The sequence below is a fragment of the Triturus cristatus genome, chromosome 5_1 (assembly GCF_964204655.1).
Source record: "Triturus cristatus chromosome 5_1, aTriCri1.1, whole genome shotgun sequence".
In the NCBI taxonomy this organism is placed as follows: domain Eukaryota; kingdom Metazoa; phylum Chordata; class Amphibia; order Caudata; family Salamandridae; genus Triturus; species Triturus cristatus.
In genome coordinates this window covers 140,281,578-140,298,986 of record NC_140587.1, presented here as the reverse complement: position 1 = coordinate 140,298,986, position 17,409 = coordinate 140,281,578, and the positions used below count along the sequence as shown (strand labels likewise).

Genomic DNA, 17,409 nt, shown 5'->3' with positions numbered 1-17,409 from the left:
TGAGATCGCCAAACTCTAGGACCTCAGGATCTGGATCGCCAGGTTGAGCTGTCTGGGACTGGGATGCCGGATTGTGCCCAGGTGTTTAGCGAGAAAGTCTGGACTGTTTGACTGCGTCTCGTGTGGGACTATGGAAAATCCAAGGAGGGCTGCGAACCACTGCTGCCTGGCCCACATGGCGATCACTAGGATGAGGGTGAGGGGGGTCTGCAGAAGATTCCGTACCACATACGAAGGTGTGGGAGAGGTGGAAAAGTGTAGGCAAATATCCATGACCAGTTTATCCATAGTGTATTGCCCAGGGACTGTGGGTATAGAAACCTGGAGGTGAAGCTTGGGCATTTGGTATTTTCAGCGGCTGCAAACAGAATTGCAAGTATGGGAGCAGGACCTGGGGGCGTGGAGTTCCCACTAGTGGACATGTTGCCACATCCTGCTGAGTAGGTCTGGGAAGTGGTTGTCTGCTGCTGGAAGGTACTTTGCTAGTATGTGTACCCTGTGATGAATTGTCAAATGCTTTGCGCTAATGCCGAGAGCTGGGAAGAGTGTGTGTCTCCTGTTTTTGCAGGTAATACATGGCAATCATGTTGTCTGTTTGGACCAGGGCTGTCTTGTGATTTATCTGTCAGTAGAAAACACTGAAAGCCAATTGGACTGCCAATAACACTAGATAATTGATGTGGAAGGTCTGTTGAAGGGGTGTCCACAGACCTTGTACAGTAATTTCCTGCAGATGCTGCAACACCCCCTTCCCTCCACCCCCCAACCTGTGAGAAAGGTGTCGGTGATGTTCACATGGAGGACTGGATCTAAGAAAAGCCTTGAATGCAACAGATTGCTGCTGCTCCACCACTGCAGGGAGCGATGGGTGCTCGCCCAAATTAACACTAGATCCTCCCATAGACCCTACGTTTGTGACCACTGTACCGCCAAGCACTCCTGAAGCGGACGCATGTGTAATCGGGCATGGCGAACAATGGTAGTGCAGGAAGTCATCATGACAAGGAAGCGCATTACTGTTCTCATGGTAAGCTGACAATTTGACTTACAAAGAGGCAGCAGGGGCTGGAAGGCTTGAACCAGTATGGGGCTGTGATAAGCTTTCCCAGGGAGTAAGTTTAAAATTGCACCTGGGAAGGGCTGCATTTGTTGGGGTTGGAGGTGGGACTGGATCATGGAAGAGATCTAAGGTGATCTGTGTGAGGCAAATGTTTGCTTGAGCCCTTTATCAGCTATTCGTCAAGGTACGGGAAGACAGGGACATTGCTCCTTCTGAAAGGAGCAGCTAACACTACAGGGACTCACAGAGTAGTCTTTACTCTTAAAGGCAGAACTTTGAATTGAAAATGCTGTCCACTCACCAGAAACCAGAGGTAGTGGCACTTTGTAGGGTGGACCTGGATTTTAAAGTAGGCATACTTCAGGTCGAGGGCAGTCATTAAGTCACCTTGCTGGACTAGTGGAATGACATCCTGGAGCGCGACCATGAGGAAATCCTCCGACAGGCCTCAGGTCAAGTTTGGGCCTCAGGCAACAAATTGTCATGTCCCATAGGAAGGGCACCAGGCACTGCAGCGACACGCAAGAGCGCAATAACGGCAATAAAGAACTACAGCCCCCATGAGCCTTTGCGGGGTCTGATGTCGGTGACATCAGCACACGCTAAGGCGTTGCTCAGAAAAGGCTTCAGGGGCATCAGAGAGGTGCTGCTTACTCTTTTTCTGGAGCTGCGCCGGCAACGCGAGTAGGCTGGTAAGGGTGCTTCGAACACCACTCTTCTCATTACTGGTTCGCTTCACGAGCGGCAGCTCTTTCCTGTGTGGCAAGGGCATTGTGCTGCCTTCACATTGCTCCGTTGGCTGAACTCAGTTCGACGGTTCATTGCGGAGCAACTTTCCTGTTGAGCACAAGTCACGAAGGATAGACCCTCCCCTGCCTTTACCGGGTCTTTCCCTTTTCAAGTTGCCATCCTGGGATTATTTCAGGGTACAGAGCCTGCTCTGGGCTTATTCGCTACAGGTGCGTTTTCTCGCGAAGGAGAACTGGCATACAGCGGTTCATGCGGGGAAAGCGCCTACCAGATTCAAATACTACCTGTTTGAGACTTGGTCGGGTTGAAGGAAGTAACGAGGAGTTACTTACCTGAGAACTTATCGTTCATTCGCAGCACTCCTATCATTTCAAGTTTATGCGCAAGAGACATGAGAAGAATCATAGCCCTCAGCAAAAAGGGGGAATCTAGCAGAAGACCAACAAACAATCTGTCTATGCTTTTTCCTGGTTGCTATCACGTGCATAATAGTGTTTGGCCACTGACCAAGAAGTAGTGAGGAAGTGTGCCGGATATACTTTGTGTTTTGCCTGCGGGTGTGTGGTGCTTTGTGGTCATTGGAGTCATACCTGTTTCCTTGTGTATTCTTTAGCAGGGGTACAGAGAGTGAGCAGGAGGACGGCTCTTCCGCACCCCTGTCTCAGCCTTCATTACTAACCAATTGGTAGGTCAGATTGCTACAGCTGCCGTTCTCAGAGAATGCTGATAATGTGGGGTTACTACACTTGCTGACTGTAATGCTTTTCCTTTAGATCTGACTGAGCGCTACCGCACACCTTATTTGTTAACCGATTTCGAAGAGAAGTTTCTTTCTTTACAGGTACGGTTCCTCGAACTGGTACTTGATAAAGTGGGGTCAGGGTAAGAAAGAAAACTGTACTGTTTGCTGATCCCGGTCTCGTTATCTTTACAGGTCTCCCTCCCTGCTGTCCCCTTCCTTCCCTTCCCCCGCTTGATCACTCCATTGAGTCTGTGTGTATTTAGTCAGACCGGGGGGTGTCGAGAGGTGGACCATTATTGAGCAACGTATGATCTTGAGGATTCCAGGACACGACACCCATCTTTCTTGGGGATTAGAAAGTACAGAGAGTACACATCTTTGCCATGTTGTTCTAGCGGCACAGGTCCACTTGAGTAAGAGCCCATCTATTTCTTCCAGGAGGAGACGCTGGTGTTCTGAGATGAGTGTTTGCAGGTGGTGTGGGGGGATGTTTGGTGGTGAGATAGTGAGTTCCAGGTATTAATCCTGCTCTACAATGGACAAACCCCACTGGTCTGAGATGTTCTGCCATTGCGCAAGGAACCCCTGCAGACGTACCCCAAGAGGTTTTGTGTGTTCAGGGGAAGAGAGGGGACATCACTGCTTAGTGGGTGCGGCTCCCTTAGCAGCCCCTGCCCTTAGAATTGTTCCCTCTGTAGGCACCGCTGGAATAACCCCAGGAAGATTGTGACTTGTGTTGCAGCCGCTGGTAGGAGGTGGAGGCATCTGGGGAGGTGGCTTTGAGGCTGCCACTGAATTAAAAGTGACAAAGTCGCATGGGGTGATGGAGAGTGGAGAGCTCCCATTGATTTGGCTGTGTCGTCTTTTCGACACAGCCAAATCATCTGATCAACCCGAGGCCCAAAGAGGTGCTCACCATCTAAGAGCATGTTGATCTGATGCTGCTGGACTTCAGGCCTGAAGACAGAGACAGAGACAAAGAGCCAAGCATGTCTGCAGATCAAATCACTCAAATGCCTATGGCAGCAGTGTCAGCCGCATCAAGAGCACATCTTATTATATTAGAGCTTGTGTCTTTCCGCTATAATGTCCTGTGCCTGTTGTTTGTACTGATCCGGAAGATGCTGGATAAGGTCTTCCATGTCGTGCCATTGGGCTCGGTTGTACTTGGACAAAAACCCTATGGAGTTGGCTATCGCCAATGAGTTGCAGATTGTGCCACAACTAGTATACCCGCTGCACCGATTTTCTTGCTTTGTCATTTGGCGGGGCATCCCAGTACCCTGCGCATTTGCCCATTGGCTGGTGGTGTGCACTACCAAAGAGTCTGGTGGGAGCCGACCCCTGATGTAAGGTGGGTCTGAGAGGGGAGGGTTTGCCTTTTTTGTCAACCCTCAAGGTTACTATCCTAGCTTTGAGTGGGTCCTTGAAAACATCCTGCATATGCTTAAGAATTCCCTTAGATTCAACAAAAAAATGCCAGTACTGCACTATGATTCACTCGTTTTCTATGATTGAGTAGCAATCCTTTTATTTTAATTATTAGTCATATATTATCCAAATAATTATATGACTAATAATTAAAATAAAAGGATTTTTTCAAAAGAAGTCAGACTATAAGATTGGTCTTGAATTGAGGATTGCTACTCAATCATAGAAAACGAGTGAATCATAGTGCAGTACTGGCATTTTTTTGTTGAATCTTATATTGGCGCAGCCTTACTGCGTTGGAGCCAGAACCCTCATTGTTGGCACTAAGAATTCCCTTAAGCATGGGCCAAAAATGTATAGAACACTGAGTGCGTGAAAACGTTTCCGCCAGGAAGTTCTCCCTTTTCACAATGGTGTGAAGGTCTACCCTGTGGAAGGTGGCCACCCTGGGAATGACTTTGTGGTACGAGGTGGTATCGACCCAAGGCTCCGGGTCATATTGAGCATTATAAGGGTCTTTGTACTGAGGACACAAGAGAATGTGTCAAGCCCTCTTCAGGAGGCAACGGAGGTCCATGTGGTGGTGGAGTAGGAGGTAAAGCAGGTCAAGGGGGCAGTGGACTGGTGCCCCTATCTTGAGAGGTGGAGGAGGTTCCAATGTCAGCTGTTCCTCAAAGTTAAGCAGCTTCTTATGAGGTATCCTGTACCTTTGGTCGTGGCATTGCTGTAATTTTCCCCCGTATGATGGTGAATAACCAGTCTCCATTGTCTGAGAGTGCAACTGCTCTTGAAGGTGTTGTAGGATCAGTAGCTCCTGATTTCGGAGTCGGTCGTGGATGGTCAACTGGGCACCAAAGGCTGTTTTGGCCTCGAAGCCAGTTGCGACGTCCAACATTGCTTCTTCTCCAAAGAGCCCACCAGTGTCAGCGCAGAGAACCCAGAAGTTGTCAAGGGAGCAGTCAGCCTTGAGGCGGGCTGTGTCTGGCGCGACTGGCTCAGCGCAGGGGATGGAGGCTGAGTCGGGTCCAAAGCCTAAGGGCGGTGCCAAATATGGCTGTGTATCCGATTGCGGGCCCAACGCCCGAACACAAGAGGGACAGTGGGTGTATCCGATTGCGGGCCCAACGCCCGACCCCCAGAGGGGCAGTGGGTGACATGATTGTGAGAGCTGGTACTCACTGTTGCTGTCTTCCGAAGTTGGCCCAGGTGAGGGTTGCGAGTCTTGCGCCTCAGAGTCCAGGGCGAATCTGGGTCCGGGCTGAAGGCTGCGTCCTGTTCAACATCTGCCTCTCCTTCAGCTTCGTATTCAGCGTTTTCACAAAAGATGTCAGTGGTATCATCATCACGTTGTTGTTCCATGGAGAACTGAACGAGTCGATCTCACTGGTTCCTGATGCTCTTTTTGGACCAAAAGGCGAGGCAGGTGGAGCAGGAGGTCTTGTTATGCTCCAGCGACAAGCAGAGATTGCAGACTGTGTGTTGATCTGCCCACAAGGACTTGAGTGGCACTGTGGACAGCAACAAAAGGGTGCTTTGTCCATCACAATGCTCACATTGTGGCGCACAGAACCAGACGAAATAGGCCCAGGAGGGGCAAGACTCCGAACAGGGTATCCACGAACCCAAAGATGCAGATCCAATGGAAGGACCACGATGGAGGCAAAGAAACACGATGCAGAAGATGATTGCTCAAAGCTATCGGGAACGGAAGACTCTAGCAGCCTCGACGAAGAGCACCACGCGGCTTCGACTCAGAGCCCCCACGATGCACATCCGACCCAGCCAATGGAAGAAAGCAATCTAACAGTGGAGCCAATGCCCATTCCCAGTTATAGGAAGAGTTTCTAAACCACGACTCGAAAGACTTTTTCAAACTAAAATAAGTTGTACACATCTGAGTCCAACACTAGATGGCAGGAGTATGCAGAGCATGTGTATCTACAGCTACACATACAACAAACATCAGGGTTTCCACTAATAACTAACACAAATGCATTAAGGAAGACCAAAATTATTCTTTAAAATGTCATATTTTAGAAGCATTAAATGGAAAACAGCAAACATTATGCTAACTCTTCGCACCACAAAGATTAATGGAAGGCTGTCACTGATGCATAGTGGGGCTCAGGAACAACCAGAGTGTCCTAAAGTAGCAGTGACAAATTCCTTGCTCCAGGTCAGCTGTCAATCTGATCCGGGTGTTGTTCTTTATCGAAAGGTTTAAGATAAAAAGAGGGCTCAAACAGCACAATCCTCGTTTAGAGAAGGTTTCAGTTTAATAGGTCTTTAAAAAAAACAAAAGAAAACTAAGAACAGACATTTAAAGATAAGTTTTTGTTTAAATAAAGCATGTTTTGGGATACAGCACAGAGATATTCCAGCATTAATGAACATTCATTTACATCCCTTCATGATGGATAGCAGTTACAGCTATATACGTAGAACATTACTCTCAATCCTGCCATGGTTTCAGCAACCACAACAGTCCATGGAGGTTTAAATTAATTAAAATGCAGGCACACCTTGCAACTGGAGTGCAGTCACGACAGCTGCACATTCATAAAAGAGTGTAGTAAAGTAATTACTATAAGTAAGAAGGGGGACCCGATATAGGTAGCTTAGGACCACGGGTAATTATGTATTTTACAAGAACAAAGGTCCCTAGCATAAATTTAATTAAGGTGACTGTTTCAACATAGTCTTCAATAAGACCTATGTGTATTCCTCCTGTGTCCAGCCGGACAAAGGAACATTTATTATTGAATTTCACAAAATTTGAAATAAGATAATGAAAAACGAAAGCAATGAAACAAGGGCACAATCCTGTACCAAGTTTTCAACAAGGGAAAAGAAGTAGAATAAAAGTGGAAAGAAATGGCAGGCAAAAACTTTGGGAGCAAACATGGGGGCTTACAAAACAATAACGGACTTAGGTAAACTCAGACCTACAGAAACCACAATACTGGTGTATTGTGGTTTCTGTAGGTCTGAGCTTACCTAAGTCCGTTATTGTATTGTAAGCCCCCATGTTTGCTCCCAAAGTTTTTGCCTGCCATTTCTTTCCACTTTTATTCTACTTCTTTTCCCTTGTTGAAAACTTGGTACAGGATTGTGCCCTTGTTTCATTGCTTTCGTTTTTCATTATCTTATTTCAAATTTTGTGAAATTCAATAATAAATGTTCCTTTGTCCGGCTGGACACAGGAGGAATACACATAGGTCTTGTTGAAGACTATGTTGAAACAGTCACCTTAATTAAGTTTATGCTAGGGACCTTTGTTCTTGTAAAAAAAAAAAAGTAAAGTAATTACTGCCCTCACTATTATGAGCTGCATTGATCTACCTATCTTGCCAGAGCTCCCCATAGGGTGTCTATTTACTCTCCAATTTAATTAAAGGGATGTGCTAGTATTGATGGAGTGCAAACAATTCAAGTTCAAAAAAGCGCTGCATTTTGAGTGGCTGTGAAGGGAACATGCTTGAGACTGTGCACAAAGTTCATCCTAGACAGAAATGCAGCACTGCTAAGTGGGGCTGCAGATACCTCTTCTAACACGCAATACTCTAGATATGGGTAGACAGTTCTCATTACATTTGAAGTGGGATGTCATTAGCTCCAGAGGTTTCGTGAAGCCTTCAAAGCTGACCTGAGCCCAAACAGTAGTGCCCTCAAGTTGAAAAGGTTTGTTTCCCACTATAAAGGCAAGTGCTTCAGGAGCAGAAGAATCTGGAATTACGAGGCCTGTAGATACAGTGAGCAGAGGCCACCTCCTTGTTTCAGCAATGGGCTTATGATCTGCAGCATGACTAATTTACAACTGCTCATGTATTTCTATATTTTCTGATATATGAAACTGGTAGTCATTGGACAACTATATTCTTTACTAAAAGTAATGATAAATAAGTTATTTTGTGCATTGATTTAGAAGAGCTTCATTTAAGAAATGATCAGAATCATGCAATTCCAGCCACGACTATTTGCTGTACGTGTCCTCCTGCCCTCAAAAGGGAAAGAGGTCTGCTCTGATGTGGGTCCTCTGCATGCTGTGCCATAGGTCTCAAGCTACATATAAGCAAAGAGGAGCGCACAAGCAATGCAGAAAAAACTGGCCTGCATTGCTTGTGTTCCCATTCCAAGCAGACATCCAGAGTAGTTCATGTGAGTCAAAGAATTATTTCCAAATGGTTGAGCCCTGTCTGATAAAAAAATAAAACTGCTTATTCCATCGCTTTTCACCTGTCGCAGAGACCTCATCCACTGCCTCATCTAGGAGATGTTGTATTACTCCTGGAGTAGAATTTGTTTGAACTTCAGTCTGGTGAGAGCTGGTGGTAGGTGAGGAAGCTTTTAATAAAACTCCAATCCCGCTCTTATAAAATGCAGAGCATCCACTTCTTGAATTTGTGTTTTGTCAGCTTGTTCTGAAATGAGCTTTCATTCATCAAACTAAGATCCAATGTTCGGAGAAGGCTGCCAATCTTTCACAATTCAGGTTTGAGCTTTAGGGTCTGGTGTACCACATGCAAGTCTTCATTCAAATCCTGAAGATGTAAGGGACATCAAGCAGCATCACACATGAGACAGCATGTGTTGCCTACTGACCCCTATGCTGGCCACTTGATCTGAGACAAAGTTATCATTCAGCGACTGTGAATCTATGGGGCATGTTGGTGGAGCAGTCAATAAATGGCTTGTAAAAGATGGGGTGAAGTTTGAATGAGGCACTGACAACAGTTGATTTTAAGTCACATAAATAAGGGTCAGTCAGTGTTTTCTTAATTCTATAGGAAGAAGAGCTTAATAAGCTCAAGTATGGGCAGACAAAATAAAGAACACTGGAGGTTTGAAGTGTTTAGCCCTAACTATTAACTAGCCAGTATAGAAAGGAGCCTTAGAGGTCGGGCCGCACGGATTGCACTGGGGTTTTGTTCAAGTAACATTAACCTGGGAGAGGTCGGTACCACTGACAGCTCTAAGGTAGGGAGATCAGCCTAGCCAAGACACACAGGGTAGGGAAGTCCACTGATACAGGGATGCAAATTCTGACAGCACAACAGTTTCTTCTTTAGGCACCTCTCCCAAGGATTTTGTTTCTTGTCCCCGCATTTGGTAAATAAGTTGAAATCCAAAGTTCAATAGTAAAAGAGAATAAATATTTTAACCCAAGTGCCTGAGAATACATGGCGAGAGAAAGATGGGCTCACCAACGAACTCACAGTTGTAGTCAGAGGTCACAGTTGGCTACCAGGACTCTCATAATGACCTTCTGCATTGCCTAACTCAAATGTTATTCAAGTAAAACACAAGATTTTGAACCCAAACTCATTTTTAATCCATCTGTTTATGCCTAGTGGTTCATATGCATGTTGGTACAAAGTTCTGAAACTACCTCGGGCACTCAAGGAGTGCTATTCTACCAGAATAAGAGAGTGTACTACCATACCAGTTTGAGAATTACTTTATCTTCTCATTATGTGTGGCTTTCGTAAAACACTTGGGTCAATACTTGACGGGGAGATTTTTTTTTTTTTTTGGAGCTGCTGAAAAACATCTTACCTTCTTATCTGCTCCATCATCATCTTCCTCGGGCTTGGGCTCTTCCAAGAACTGTATCACACTGACCCGGTTTAAGTTGGTGTCGTTCCAGCTTTCGTCCACACTGTCCTGAAGGAGGTTCTCTGCAGAGTAAGTGATGTAACATTTATTTTTCAAATAGATGACAGTCAAAAGTAGAAAAGTGTTTTAGCGGGACATGTTTTGAATGCCACTGTAATACCATATTGTGGTGGGAGGGCTGAGAGGGGGTGGGAGAGGTCAGTTTTATTATTGAGCTTTTCACACTAATGCAAAGAGTAGATGAAAGGAAGTAGACCGCTTAGGAAAGTTGCCAAACAGCTTCTAGCGATTTTGATCAACAATGACAAGATTGTACTTTAGGGAAGGGAAGGAAAGAAAGACCATAATAGGAAAAATGTACAAAATATGGAGACCAGGAGAAATTGTAACATGCTGGGTTATTAACGAGAGGTAGGCTGAACAATGAGAGGAGAACTGCGCCAGGCGCCATGGTGAGTGTCCTACGTCCCTGCTGCTGGGGATGGCTTGCTAGTTACTACCCCAAGTAGACTGAGTCACCAAAGCTAAAGATTTTGTCACAATAGAATGAGAAAGGAACTGTGGAAGGCAGTTTGGCCGAAAAGAAGGAAGGAGGCCAACCAAAGAGAGAAATCGTAAAAAGCAGGCCGACCAATGAGAGGGAAATTGTCAAGGCAGGTAGACCAACAAGGGCGGAATTGTAAAAGACAGGAAAGTTAATGTGTAAGAACTAAGTACGTATAAGGGAGAATGAAAAAGCAAGGACCGCCAAATGGATAGAAATAGCAAAGGAAGGCAGATCAATTAAATACAAATTATAAAATAAAAACTGACATACACACCAGAATATTGCTACATTTTACAAGATGAGGAAAGGTAATACTGTGTGATGCTCAAGAAGGATGGAGTGCACAGGAAACTCCTGAAGGTAGAATATCAGCCAGTAAGTATACTGCGAGTGAAGAGGCACCTATTTCCCGTCTGAAGTTTTAAAAATGTATCTTAGACTGTAATTAGATATACTGTGGTACTTCACCAAAGGCACTGAGGAAGGACTTTAAATGATTAAAGGCGTTCTAACCTCTGAGTAAATAGACCCGAGGCTTTAGGCCGCATCACAATTCTTACCCAGGCTTGGCGACGGCTGCTGAGGGAGTAGATAACAAGTAAGGACTTTCTCTCCACTCTTCTCGTCATCTTCAGTCTGGAATTTCAACATGGGCTGCGACTGGTTCTCCGCAAGCCACAGTGCTTTCAGGTTAAGATTTGTGAGGGCAAATGGCAGGTTTTGCAATCTGGAAGGATATAGATCAGAAATAAACGCTCTTAAGGAAGTGACACACAAACCCTGATTTGGCCACAAAATGTAAAACACAGTCCCAGTCCAATGACAAGGCCATCTTTAAAGTGCTTGCTGTACGTCATCAACTTATTTTCTCCTCTGTTTTCTCAGTAGAACAAACAAGTACAATGCATTTCCATTTGATTCAGAGACAATGTAAAAAAGTGAACCAAAGTACTGTTTGGGTGTCTGATTATAGACTTTCAGATCACAATGTTCACATCGTGAAAGTATAGACGGATTATATTTCAAAGCCCACATGGAGCTGTTTGAGGCACACAAAATACCAGAACCCACGTTTTTCCAAATGTAATAGTTGATAATGCCTCAATTTACATTAGATGTTCAGAAAGCATGAATCTGCCAATAATCAATGGAGTTTGACTTGATCACAATCTTGCTCCTCACGATATTGACCCTGGACATACCTGAAGCTAAGCTGACAAAATAACACAAATCTTAAAAAATGTAATGAACAGGGAATCCCACTTAAAGGATTTAAAGAGAGAGGTTGTAGGAAAGTGGATTATTGTGCGGTGTAGTTGTGAGACATCACCTTGTAATATTGACACAATCTTTATCAGGTCCAGTAAGGTTCTTAAATAAAACACTTAGCCCAGTCGTGGTTAGCTGTGGCACAGAGCAGCCAGGCTTAATCAAAGGGACCAAGTGTAAACAATTTAGAAGTACCAAATCAACAGGTAAGAAAAAAAAACGAGACAGTAAAAATCCAATAATTTATGAAAGTAGAGTGTGTTTTTAGCTTTCATAGATACTACAATGAAAGACTATTTAGGGGAATCGGAGAGATTATTTTTCAAAGGTAAGTAAAAAAATTTAACTTTAATCTTTTAGATGCAATAAATCATTTCAAGTGGTTAGTAGCCAACGGGCTAGAACAGGGGTTCCCAAACTGGGGTCCTTGGACCCCTATGGGTCCGTGACACATTCCCAGGGGGTCCCCAGGCAGCAGTTTTAAAAACACTGCAAAGTTCCTTGTATATTCAACAGTTTTCAAAGCAACAATAAAAGTTTCAAGATAACTCCGGTGATTAATGTACCTGCTGTAGAGAGAGATGGTAGTTTAGTCTATTGGCAGCCTTGACTCCTCTAAGGAAGCGCAGAGGTTTAATATGCGTGCTGCAAAGAACATGTACCATGCATTTAAAAAACACAATATTTTATGTGCATAGCTCAGTGGGTTACGGCTTTTGTCACTGAGCTTCTGTTGTTACTGTGCAGTTCATAAGTTACAATCGTAAACTAGCACAGTGAGCTATGAACTGCCATCAAAGAGCTGCATTCAAACTGCATGGTACAAGGTAGTAAGTTATGTTTTCTCTCAGGCTTTCACTATCCTGATGCTGCTAATAAAGGTTTATTTGGGTAGAAATAAATTCTTATTAACATCAATGCTAACCACTGTTATGTTCTGAATCCGGAGTTTGTGCTTCTTCAGACCAAGCACTCTTAAAAAATGCCAACCAGTATAGATGACATGAATCCCACACCTTGAAGTCCCCTTTGCCTTATGTAGCATTTTCTATACACTGATTTGCACATGTATGATTCATTGTCTCTGCCCTACACTGGTATGAGAGATGCTATGAAACAAATTCAATACATGTGACAGAGGAGCTATGGAGAGATAAGAGGCATGGTGGAGGGTGATAGTGAGGGAATAATTGAAGAGCCCCAACAAAAGATCGTTGTATCCTAGTACACAGTAAGGTCATCATTTACTATGCCTTAAAAGCTAATACAATTCAATATATAATGACTAATGTATGTGAAATGCACAATTTGTTCCAAATATTCTTGGGGGAGGGACAGCCCCCCAAAGCTCCCTTTGTAGTGGTCAGGCTCACTCACTACACTTGGTGCGGCGCACAGTGGAGGGAGTGTTCTGACAACATTTGCCAGGGCTGCCTTGGGTTTCCAGTACTGCCCTGCCAGAAGCAGGAGCCTCATACCGCAAAATAAAAGCAAACATTGAAAAGTTAGTCGCCAAGGTGCAGCACCAACCTTTCCATTAAAATCTTTACATTTTTGCCAATATTTTCAATATAAAAAATTCAAATCTTTAGCTAGTAGAGTAATTGTATGGTATGCACTTGTGTGTGTATTTTTCACAGACTTCTGAATTAATGTTTGAAATTTAAATAGTACAAATTGCTTGGGGGTCCCTGGCTTCCAGTAGTGACTTACTGGGGGTCCTCAGGAGTCAAAAGTTTGGGAACCACTGGGCTAGAACACCTGTTCGAACTCTCTTAGACTAGTCACAACTGGGGCCAGTTGAACAGTCCACTCATGTCCAGCAGGGCAGTTTACCTGTCACAATCAGCAGTCTTGGGGTCCTCAGTGTTATGTGTAAAGTGCACTAACACCCACGAGGCTATCCTCGCGCAGAACTTTTGTACTTTTTCCCTTTCACGTAGTGCAGCCAAAAGTGGTCCTGATGCTGGAGATAAAGATGCTGAAGGGATCCTCAAAAATTGTGGTGAATTTTCCTCGAACCACACTGGGGTCCTCAAACTTCAGGGGTCATCTCCGTACACAGGACTCTAGGGCCACGTAACAGGGGAGTCTAGTGTACATCTAGTTGTCACTGGTCAACTGGTTTCAGGGTCACAGCAGGGACAGCGGTTGCTTACAGAGAAGCAAATCTTTTTCTTTGGGGAATCACAGTGCACTTTGGCTATGGGTCCCAAGGACTTGGGAACACCTCGGGAAGGTCAAGACTGTCGCCAGCAGGCACTTCGTCATCCAGAAGTAGGCAAACATTCCTGGCAGCAGGGTTTTGGAAGGGATCAGGTTCCTTCAGCTTTTGGTGGCCCTAAATCTTAACAGGAGGCTAGCCAGCTAGCCTTTGTAGTCATTACTTCTGTGCTGGAACAAGTGGCGCTCTTATCACAGCATGAAAGTCCTCTTTGCTGGCCAGTCAGGTGTAGCAGGTGCAGTCCAGTATTTGGTGCAGTAGGGATCTCAGGAATGTGGGTATGGGTTGCCTCATATGCCCGTTTGTGGGAGAAGAGGACTCACTAGTCAATGGGGTAATAGTTCCTACGAGCACCCTTCCCACTTTACATCACTTCCTCGGGGTTTGGTGACCAAGCAATCCCAAGATACTCTCTCTACACCTAAACAAAGATGGTGCAAGCCTTCTACCCCTCTGAGGAGTCCTGGGCACACCCTGGGGTGTACCCAGCATAAGCCGCTCCTACTGGAAACCTATTCTGCAATGGGTATCCCTCCTTTGGAGAAGATACCAAGTGGGGCGTTGGCACAGTTTGAATTACGGGGTAAAAGGTTTGTGGCTTGTGCAGTATATGGCCCCAATGTAGACGATCCTGCTATTTTTGAATATCTTAATCTAGAACTATTAAAATGGGAGGGCGAAAGACTGATTATGGGAGACTTTGATTGTGCCATTGACTATGGCATAGACTCTACTGGACAATGTCTCAATCTTAGAATGCGGAAGACCCGTGCTGCGATACTTCAACTACGTTACAACAAACAAATGATGGACGGAATGCTGACAATGCAGACATTCTCCCCCAGTCAAGAGATCTGGGTTAAATCCATCGTTCTTTTGCCCACTACACCACCCCAGTTTAGACATGGCCATATGCAAATCAGTCTTGACCCTGTGCCTCATGGGAACAGTCCAGCCCGAACTGCCAAGCCATGTCTTCACTGGACCGGAATCAAGCATCCTAGGACCGGTTTCTGGCTATCAGCCGTCATCAGCCAGGATAGCTTGACTCCAGTGGCGTAGTGAGCACGGGTCCCACGTCTGGGAATACCCATCCCACTTAGGGCCAAAAGCGTTACAACAAACAAATGATGGACGGAATGCTGACAATGCAGACATTCTCCCCCAGTCAGAGAAGGGTATGCTCAGACGTGAGTCCCTTGCTCTCCATGCCACTGGAATCAGGCTATCCTGGCTGACGAGGGCTGAAAGCCCGAAATTGGTCCTAGGATGCTTGTTTCCAGTCCAGGGAGGACCTGGCTTGGCAGTTCGGGCTGGACTGTTCCCATGGGGCACAGGGTCAAGACTGATTTGCATATGGCTGGGTTCAAACTGGAATGGCATGGTGAGCAAAAAACGATGGATTTAGGCCCAGATCTCTGTACTGGGGTGAATGTATGACATTGTTCTGCATTCTGTCCATCAATTATTGTTTTTGCGATACTTCAACTGGCAAGGTTTCAGTCGGTTAAGGATGTATGGAGACATTTATACCCAATCATACCAGGTTATACATTTTACTCAGTCCCCCATAAGTCGTATTCTAGGATAGACATGGCCTGGGTCTCGAACAGCTTAATTTTATCAGATATGGAAATAAGCCCCCGGGTTACTTCAGACCATAATCCCATCATTCTATCCTTCCAGGTTGAAGCAGAGAAGAGGGAAGTCAGGCCATTTTCTTTTCCCAGGTATTTGCTGTCAGACAGCGAATATCTTGTTAATATGGCTCAACAACTTGAGGAATTCTTTAGAGAAAATACAGGGAGAGCATCCCCATTAATCGTTTGGGACACAATGAAAGCTTACGTCCGCGGTATTACGCAAAAATACATTTTACTACAGAACAAAAAACGTAAAGGGGAAATGTAGATACGGGTGAACGCCCTGTGTATTAATACGAAACAACATGTCGAGGCAGTAAAAAAGGTCAGAGGATCCAAGATAGTCTGCTTCTGTCGTTAATAGACGCAAGAACTTTAGTGAAGCAGTTCTTTAGGGATAAAATTGCGGCTAGTTATAGTAAACAGCGCTTAAAACAATACGAATATGGGGAACATATAGGGCAGATGCTGGCCTATCAGACAGCGGAGGTGAAAGCTAAAACTAAGATAAGCGCTATAAAGGGTATGGATGGGCTTTTGCATACTGAACCCTCAGTCATTTCAGAACAATTCTTATTGTTCTATCAACAACTCTATTCACTTACTTGGACACCAAATCAAGATGAGATGCTACGATATCTCCAAAACAGCTGTCTGCCAGTAGCAGATGCTGAGGAAGCCGCCATGTTAGATACAACAGTATCAGTGGAAGAAGTGGAGTTAGCGGTTTCAGCATTGTCAACGGGGAAAGCTGCTGGAGACGACTCTATACCATTAGAATTCTATAAATCTTTTAAAAAGATTTTGCTCTTGCCCCTTAGTAGGGTAATACAATTGGTGTCCAGTAGTGGGCAGGTACCGGAGTCGTGGTGTACGACACAAATTGTGTTTTAAAAAAAAAAAAGGGTAAACCACCGACAGAATGCAGATCATATCGGCCAATTTCTCTGATAAATGCGGATGCCAAGATATTTTCAAAAGTCTTGGCGTCTCGCCTGGCCCCGCTAATGCCGCAACTAGTTTCTGAAAGACCGCATGAATTTATCATGGGTAGGGATACTACTGCCCACGTTAATATGGCTATTGGAGCGTTTGATTTTGCTGAGAAAAAAAAAAGATTGACTTTGGTATGATTTTTTTAGACGCCGAAAAGGCTTTTGACCGGGTCAGGTGGGATTTTCTATGGGCCGTATTAGTTAAGGCCGGTCTCAGATCACAGTTTCGGTCTTGGGTGCGGGCTTTATATTGTAATCCTCAAGCTAAGCTGTTTTATATGGGGTCTCGATCCATACCATTCCGAATTTTGTGTGTGACTAGGCAGGGCTGTCCCTTGTCTCCATTAGTGTGGCTCACTGGTTAGAGCAGGTATACCCTGAAGTAGAGGTCAGACCCGGGACCAGGGTTCAATTCCTGACGCGGCAGGGTCTGAGCCCAAGTGTCCACGGACTCGATAATTCTCACTTCGGTGCCTACTCGACTCATGGGTTCACACTCTGCAACTCTGGGCAATAGCTTGCTTAATCTCCACTACGGCCCCCCCCGCGGTGGGATGCCTGGCTTTCACCTTGGGGATGCCCAGTACGGGTTATCTCACAGGGAAAAGCCAGGACGGGTTCCCAATGCAAGCGCCGAGATGCCCAAGGGTAAGTCGAGCGCTATATAAGAACATACATACAATTACTGTTTGCTCTATATATAGAGCCATTTATACGTACGCTACAATCTTGCATGCATATTAAGCCATTGGAATCTGAGATCTCCAAACTGAAGGTCACGGCATATGCAGATGATATCGCGGTCTACGCAATTAATCCAGGCGAGGCCGTGATAAGCATCAAGAAAGAAGCAAAGAAATTTGGCGATGTTTCAGGATATAAACTGAATGTTAAGACTCAAGTGCTTACTAATTTCGAGACTCAAAATTCAATAATAGGGGCTTGCACTACTGTGACTTATTTGGGGGTAAAGATAACAGCTAAAGTCAATCAGATTACTGACTTAAATTACATACCACTTCTGAATGAAACTATTAGACTGCTTAAAATATGGCATAAGCTCCCTATAGGGTTACGAGGCAGATGTAACCTAATAAAAATGAAAATACTCCCTAAGTTCTTGTATTTGTTT

General features: G+C 44.9%; 1 protein-coding gene across 28 annotated transcripts in view; it reads right to left on the bottom strand.

Annotated features, from left to right (window-relative positions):
- SCRIB (scribble planar cell polarity protein) overlaps positions 1-17,409 on the bottom strand; it is a 792,600-nt gene that overhangs the window by 486,982 nt on the left and 288,209 nt on the right. For all 28 annotated transcript variants that reach the window (XM_085604619.1, XM_085604607.1, XM_085604621.1 and 25 more), the window contains exons 11-12: positions 10,707-10,873; positions 9,540-9,661 (exon numbers count right to left, since the gene is read on the bottom strand). In XM_085604619.1, coding sequence (XP_085460745.1) covers positions 9,540-9,661; positions 10,707-10,873 — 289 coding nt within the window. The remainder of the gene's footprint in view (positions 1-9,539; positions 9,662-10,706; positions 10,874-17,409) is intronic.